General features: G+C 40.5%; 1 protein-coding gene across 1 annotated transcript in view; it reads right to left on the bottom strand.

The window, feature by feature from the left end:
• Nucleotides 1–3994: 3994 nt before the first annotated feature.
• The window catches only part of BCL11B (BCL11 transcription factor B), a 165608-nt gene continuing 161171 nt past the window's right edge, over nucleotides 3995–8431 (bottom strand). Inside the window, exon 5 of the mRNA XM_028715583.2 lies at nucleotides 3995–6139. Coding sequence (XP_028571416.2) covers nucleotides 6138–6139 — 2 coding nt within the window. The 3' untranslated portion in view covers nucleotides 3995–6137. The remainder of the gene's footprint in view (nucleotides 6140–8431) is intronic.

Below are 8431 nucleotides of genomic sequence, written 5' to 3'. Positions count from 1 at the left end.
TACTTGGGGATTCAACCTGAGAACTTCTGTATGCAAATGGTATGCTCTACCATTGGGCTATGGCCCTTCCTTGTTTTACAGGATGTTGAGATACTGCAAAACTTGCATAAGTAAATACTTCGAAGAACTAGTTGAAATCTGTGGGTCAGGCAGCCCCATGTCCCCACCAATAATTTCATCAACTAACGCAGCTACAAGCCTACCAGGAATATGACAGCCTTGCATGTGTTATCTCCCACCTCACATTCTGGTGTTTTGCAAAGATCGAGTGTTTCCTGACAGCTGTATACAAGCAGCTGACCAAGAACAGGATGTGATTCCCTGATTTCAAGAAGCCAGCACACACCTGATGGTTGTTAGAATCAATTTTGAATCAAATGCTGACTCCGTTCTCGTTGCACGTCTCTTCCAGAATGTATATTGGTGCTTGAGTATGGAGAAAGTGGAGTGCAGCCTCATTTACATCTCTCCTTGTTGAGAAAGTATTATCACCATATGCTGATGTTTTGCTCAGGGAAGGACCTTGAGCTCAGAGGCGCAGAGCACGAGCTTTGTACGTAAAAGCTCCCAGGCTCAATCCCTGGTGTCTCCAGGTAGGGCTGCGAGAGAGCCTGTCCAAGGCTCTCTCAGGCAGCGTGTAATACTGAGCTAAATGGCTCAGTGGTCTGACTCAGTATGCAGCACCTTCCTGCATTCCTGTGCTAGTTACATCTTAAGCTGATGCACGGGGGGGGGGGGGGCAGGGAGAGGTAGCATGCAGGTGCATGTAGATGATGCTTGACTGTTTACTCTTATTCACTTGCATTGCTCAAGAACTCGGAAAGCATAAAGCAGCCAAATTTCGGCTGCGGCAGGCTTCCAAATGGGAAGAGCAATGACTGGGCTGAATGTCAGAAGCCGACCCCTTCCCCAAATCCCTGCATTTTAGCAAGCATAGCAAGCAATTAATCATATACCAGAATGTGTCCGGGCTATTTGTACGAATGAACAGCTCCCAGTTCTTTACACAAAATTATGAAATGCTGTGTTCCTATTTCTTCCCCTGATGGTCTTTGAGTTTTTTGGGGTCTAGGGACCTTCTCAGCCATCCTCTCTGGCCCTTAAGCACCCACAGCTTCAACCTTCTTTGGACAGAGCACACAGGTACAGTCATACCTCATGTTACGTTTGCTTCATGTTACGTTCTTTCAGGTTACGTCCCGTGGCGACCCGGAAGTACCAGAAAGGGTTACTTCCGGGTTTCGCAGCTTGCGCATGCGCACAAGCGCCAAATCACGCCACGCACCTGCGCAGATACGGCGCTTCAGTTCGTGCTCTTTTCATGTTGCGAAAGGGCCTCTGGAACGGATTCCGTTTGCAACCAGAGGTACCACTGTATATGCCAAGTACAGCAAACTTGCAACTTATGCTGGAGTTACATTCTGCAGATTGCATGTAATCATAACACATTGGATGCAATGTGGGGCAGAATTGCCAAAGTATTTTTTCCTGAACCTCTGCCCCCTTTTTAATTTTTTTTGCCAAGCCAGATGAAGGCCCCTGTATGAGAGATAGGGAAGGTGAGATCTCCCAGGGTGAGAGGCTGAGGGAAGAATGGGATGCTCCCAGGTGAGAGCTGCGAGGGTACACCTTTTTCTGTATGGGATACAAGTTTAGATATTTGTATTCTTCTAACCAGTGCTTTTTTTCTGGGGGGACGCATACCCCTAAACATTTTGTGAATCTTAAGTTTGGCCACATTGAGGGGCAGTATTTCAGTATGAGTAGGAAAATGAGAGTACCCCTAAACATTTTTAAAGTGGGAAAAAGCACTGCTTCTATCTCCTTTTTTCAATTTCTTGTTTAGATTAGGTTGCTTTTTTATTGTATTGTGAAATTAAACTGTATTTTAAAAAAAAATAATTATGCCAAGCGCTGAAAGCTGAATGCGCACAAGTTAAATGCACATAAATTGTGGGCTTACTATTCTAAAAACTTACTGAACTCCCTCCACGATGCTGAGTGCTTTGCTACTGCTTCAGTTGTTTAGTGGTAGGTACGGCTGAATATTCCAATTTCAGTTTCTCTGTTGCCCTTTGTTCCAGACTTAATTTTGGTAAGTTTGCCTTTAAAAGCAGACTGAATCGACTTTGTCCCCCTCCACTTACCCAGTGGTAAAGGCTCCTCTGTGCCAAAAGGCTCCCCTGTACCAGACGTACATGCTAATAACTGTACCAGATGTAACTGAAGGTCAGATAACAAGATGTGCTAGGAAGCAATGAGACTGAACAAAATGTCCACCACAACAGGGCTCAATGTGTTGCATCGAAAACTAGGCTGGCTCTTTGAACTATGGAAAAGCCTTGAGTCATGCCAAAGGGCTGTGCTTATTTTACACAAGGGCTTTCTGCATCCTTGTTGGAACAATATAATGTGTCTAGCCACCTTAGGACAAAGTTTCTCCACCCCCAAATCTGTGCCTTTTTTAAAAAAAAACAAAAAAAAAAAACTAAACTTGCCAGCCACCTTAGCTCCAATTTCAAATAAGCAGTAAAGACAATATTTGGAGATCAAGTCAAATGTCCAATTTATTTAATTATTTTTTTATAACTTGAAACTGGAACAAACGTTGTTTTGAACGAGCGTACAAATGAAATGGTAGACACATGCTGAACTCAACAATGTGACAAGTGGGGTGGGATGGGGGAGAGGTCAGGAGTCTTGTACAGAGAATAAAAGGAACAATAAATATTTCACTAAGTGATATTGAAATGACCTCCTGCCATCTCAACATTTTACCCATAATAAAAAAAAGTGCTCCTATCTTTCTTTCTTTCTTTCCTTTCTTTTTTCTTTTTTAATGGAGCACAAATACCAAGCAATAATAAATAGTTCCAAACTTGTAGTAAAAGACAAAACCTCCAAGTAAACAATGAAAGCTCATACAATAAGTAATAGAAAAAGGTAATAAAAATAGTTTGCCTTGCCGGTACAAATGCAAACAACTGAAATCAACGTTACTTTTGCTTTGCAGTTCTAAAATACAAAGAGCACCATAAAATGAGTTTGCCTGTGAAAAACAAAACAAAAAACCACCCTTGGACTGTATTTAATCAGGACTAGGATGAAATGCTGAAGTGCAAGGCTCTATTTTGAACGTCCACATTCTAAAAAAGAGGAGGGCTGTTGCTCCAGAAATGATTTTAAGCGGAGCAGGGGTGTGCTGCATGGGATAATTGTGACTTAACACTGTTAACGTTGCTGATATTAGCAGTGTAAAATATAATCACGACAGAAGAGATACCCGTGGCATGTCGGCCATATTGTGCTCACGGCCTTGTGAAGCAGGGATTCTTAAAAGCAGTGAGGAGGAGGAGGAGGTGGGGTCACCGTGGTTTCACGAAACACAATGTTTGTGCTTGTGTGTTGGTTTCTCATTGATTCAAGACACATAATAGGACAGCTGCTGGTGGTTTAAATCTGAGTTCATCCAGGATGAAAAGTGTCGTGCTCACAGTGGCAAAATGAAATCTGAATTCACTTCGCTGTGGATTTAGTTTCGGAGAAAGCAAGGCACCTAGGGATATATATATATAAAATACCCTATGCCTGGTTTTCACCAAAAATTTCTCTGAAATTCCCCTACTCCAGAGTAGGGGAAGGGGTGTGCGTGTTGTAGGATACTATGAAATATTTCTGTAAGAAGATGGCTTTTCCAGGTTCTCTGGTGTTCATATATAAGGTTGCTCCACAACAAGGTCTTAGCGTAACCTTATCCCTAATTCTGAAGAGCTGGAAGGAGGAATGGCTAGGCCAGTTCTACAACCCAACGTGCCCTTGGCATTGTGATGGCTCTGTGACTTCATAATCACGTGTGTTCCCCCCTCCCCCCCCCACTGCTATTTCTTCACACACTGCTAATGGCTCCTCGCGTTTGCTCTCCCGTACCTTAAAATAGTCCCTAGCACGGTGCCTTGCCCCGTCCCCCCCCAAAAAAAGTTTGTTTTTTTTTAAAAAAAAAACTGAAACAGCAGAAACAAAATAAAGATTAAAAAATAACGCTCAACTGATGGCATAATCCTAATTATTGGGACTTAACAAAGCAATCCTGGGGAGGAGTGTTTGTCAACCTAAAGGCACAGAATTTCATCCCAGTCCTTCAGATATTTAAGAAATTTATGGAATGTACAGTTAGGAGTCAACAGCAATGAAAGCAGACAAAAGAGCAGACTGGCAAAACCTGTACATGGTCCTGTTCTGACAGGGATTGGGGCGTGGAGAGGGAAGGTGGGATAGAAGTGGGATGTGCCCAGGCCAAATTTTTCACTCCGACCCAATTCACAGTTGCACCAACAGAGTGTTTGGTCTCCCTTCCTTCCCCCTACCTCTTTTCAAATCGCTTCAGATGAAGGCTATGAAGAGGTGGTAATGGATGGGTGCCCTGATCCGGCAAGGGCCCTGGGATCAGGCCCCACACCCTTGCAGGATCAATTGGGCGAAAGTCCAGATGCACATGGCCCTGGCAGATAGTTGGTGCAGTGAGGATTAACAGTGCCTATCCAGTGATGGTGGGTACCCTGACTGCAAACATGGCCCTTCATCCCACGGTAGGTGCCAGTGATGTCAAAACCAGTAGCACCGGGTATCTTAAGCACACACACCGTGCCGTTTTATGGACTGGGGCCGGAAAGTCTACGTGTGCCAGGCAAAAGCCGCTTCCCCGACTCTAAAAAAAAAAGCGGGGGGCATCTGTGGAATGTTACGTCAAACATCTTCACAAAAACTGAGTTTCATTTAACAATAACAGGCAACAGCCATCCATCCTAGTTCAACTCTACCTGGAAAGGCCTTGATACAAGGGGTCCAGGCAGTTTCAAAGTCATTACTGCCCTGTATGAACAGTGCTTCTTCCTTTCTTTTCTTTTCTTTTCTTTTTTTGTAGGCCATTTGTGACAGAAAAAAAAACATATACATACACACAACTAAAATTGCGAACAGAACAACTCATAAACGAAACAAAACCTGACACCCCGCGCCTTCCGAAGAACAAAAAGGAACCCCAAAAATCACATAATTAAAAATAATAATTGTTTTGTTTCTTTTACTCAACAGGTCGTTAAACAACCCTTTTATTTTTATTTTTTTTTCCTTCTTCTGTACAATAAGGTCTTGACATACAATTATTATTTCTTTTTCTTTTTTTGCACTATTTTATCCTGCCAAATTAAAAAAATATATTATGGCAGCCTGTTTGTTTGTTTTTATTTTTATTTCCAAATTCACTAACAAAAAAGTACATTAAATCCCTTTAAAAGGACAAGCGTACAGTTAAAAAATTACAAGTTCCAGTAAAAATACAGCAAGTGCCTACATTATATGAATTAACCAATATCAATATCCATTCCAGAAGAGGGGGATATAGGGGCAGGGGAAGGGGGGGGGGGAGAGAGAGAGATAAAAATAGGTACAGGTCAGAAATGTGATTTTTTTTTTTAATCTGCAAAGCAATAACAATATTAAGCACTTTTTTCCTACATACTTTTTCTACATGGTGTAGCAGTCACCTTTTAATCCCCAAATACAAGTTTCTATACATTTTTTTCTTGAAATAAAAATTCAACACCCAAGGCAGAAAAAAAATTACTAAAACTCAGACTTTACAGTTACAGTGACAAGAACAAATTTATAGACCCACCATTTAAATTTTACTGCAACATTTTCAAGGAAAAAAGAGAAAAGTTTTTTTTTTCTTTCTGGTTTTGTAAAATGCCCAGGCATTCTCCATTATTACAAATACTGGTCCACTTTTACAGTAATCAAGAAATTTTAATATATATAATATATACTAAAACCCCGTCACCAAAAGAAAACAATATACACATGGCCATTATGGCATTTTTAATAACCTATTAAGCAAACTTTGAAAAAAAGAAGAAGAGAGATTGCTCAAACACACATACACACAATTTTTTTTTACCCTTGTATGTATTCAATACTGTAAACGTATTTTAAGACAGAGTGCACTAAATTTAACTTTTAAAAAAATTAGCCGTTGTTCCTGAATTTTTTTTCATTCAATGATAACAACTTGCAATTTGTGTCATTTGAGTTTTAATTCAGCAGTAAATCATTTCCATTCCATTTCCTAAGCAGCGTTGTCCTGAAAAAAAAGAGAGAGGCTGAGAACAATTCAGCAAATTGATGTCCGAAGTTGTGCTGGATATACATCTTCATTTGATTGGGTCTTATGGCATTTTCATGTCCACTATCTTCAACCAGGATTTTTTTTTTAAGTAAATGTGGCTCTTTTGTTTTGTTTTGTTTTAACCCTAAAAGAACGTACTTTTCTTGTTCTACCGATTTTTTTAAAAGTCTTTTCATTTCACAAAAATGTTTGCATTTGTCTCAAGAGACTCAAATAGGAAGATCAGTTTTCAAGGCACTCACATCAAATTGAATGGCAGTAGAAAAACTGTCCAATAAGTTATTATTATTTTCTTTATAGTGCCAGTATTGTGAATGCCACGCTTAGCAACACTGACACTTAATCTCAGATGTCCCCCTTAATAGTTTCACCCACCTCTGGGCCAAGCAAAGACAAAGCTGTTGTAATTTCTTGTTCAGAAGCCGCTGGTTTTGAATGCGAACAAAAAGCTTTAAAGTGCGGGTCAACAGAATCAAAATGTGTAACTTTTACATTGTTCACTGTCTTGACAGACTAACTCAGGGGAATCCAAATTATACCCTAGAAAACCTCCCTAGGTCAAGTAGGATGGGGAGATATATATATATGAGTCTACCCAATGTACAAAAGAAAGATGGGCAATTTGGATGAGGGCACCTATTCTGATCTGGGATATTAAAAGAAAAAGGAAGTTTATGAGGCATATGGACACATGTGGTGGAATGCTCACATGAGAGAGATGCATACGGAAGCCAAAAGCCCACCAAGAGTCCCATTATTCCACAGCCCTGTCAAACAACACAACACCAAGTAAAGAAAAATGCAACTTAGATTCTGCGGTCAAGGCAACATACAAAATCTGACTTGTGAGCAGGTAAAAGGCATAAAGGAGGCTGAGTCTCCTCTGGTAACTGTCTATCTTCCCTGGATAGCCACACTTGAAAATGATTTTAAAAAAACAGAAAAGAAGAGAAGAGCAGGTTATTTAATATTTTTGCCTAAATGGGTTCCTACTCTTTCAACCAAACAAATACACCAAGCTATAGGTCTGTAGGTGCCTTCCCCCTGACCTCATTGTCCCCATCAAGGGATTAATCTAATCATTTGCCTTAAGAAAGTTCAGAATGAAAAGGCTGAGCCAAGAGCTTCAAATAGGACTGATCTGGCACCTACAGTAACTTCCAAAGGGCTTTTAGTGTTCCCAGTGAGGGTCCTTATTTTCTGTTCTATGTGAGATATTACCTACTGGAATATGAGATTTAGCATAAACAAAGCACATCCAGTAACCCTAAACGAAGTACAGTGTGTGACTGGAGTTTAAGACTGTGGGCAAATTGGTTTACAATTATGGATCCTTCCCCAGTGCTAAATTACCCAAAAATCTATCCATAGAAAAACGGGACGTCACGGCTTTTAATTTAGTTTTTATAATTCAATGAATAATGAAGATGTTTTTTTAAAAAACAAAACAAAACCAGAAACAAAACAAACCTGCTTTATGGAACTCAAATCGTGCACTTCCAAATGTAGGGAGTTTTTAATTTACGCACCTTTTTATTTCAGTACCCTTTAAAAGGTTGCAACCCTCAAAACCTTGACTATAGAGACGCTTCGTCAATACTTACACGTTACTTTAATGGCACTATTCTAAAAGGGAGCATTTGGCCTATTTACTTTACAATAACATAATTGTGCATTATACGAGACAATATTTTCATTTCCCTGGCAAAATGCCTCGCAGTCTAGGCTAGCACTCGGCTCTTGAATAACAGCTGTAACTATAACTGTTGCTTTTTGCTAGAGAGCACAGTTTATACAGAAGTCTTAGGCAAAAGCCAGGAAGGAAACCACTGTGTAAGGAAACCACTGTGAAGTAAGCAAATCGTATTTGTACAATATTGCACAAATTGGTGTCATGGGGTGCGCAAATATGCAGGAGTGTGTGTGTGTGTGTGTTTTATTCAGATCCCAGTCTTAAGTACAGATATTCCTTACAAGCATTTCCATAATTGTGGTGAGCAACCTTGTGTATTTGTCTCTGTGTGGTATACTGAATGTGAAACAGAGTGTACAAGCAGTGATTCACCAAGCCAACTTGACCCGGGAGATCTGGTGCATGAGAATTGCCATCTTCAGACCCGAGGCAAACACCAGTGGTGGACCACCGGAAGTAGCTGGTGGTCTGCACTGGTCTTGCCTTTAGAAACAGTACGGCAACCATGGGAGCGTTATAGTACTTGAATATTGAATATTTCTTGAATATCGGAC

This window comes from Podarcis muralis, chromosome 1 (genome assembly GCF_964188315.1).
Source record: "Podarcis muralis chromosome 1, rPodMur119.hap1.1, whole genome shotgun sequence".
Lineage (NCBI taxonomy): Eukaryota > Metazoa > Chordata > Lepidosauria > Squamata > Lacertidae > Podarcis > Podarcis muralis.
The sequence above is the reverse complement of the archived record's forward strand: the minus strand, read 5'-3'. Positions and strand labels throughout refer to the sequence as shown.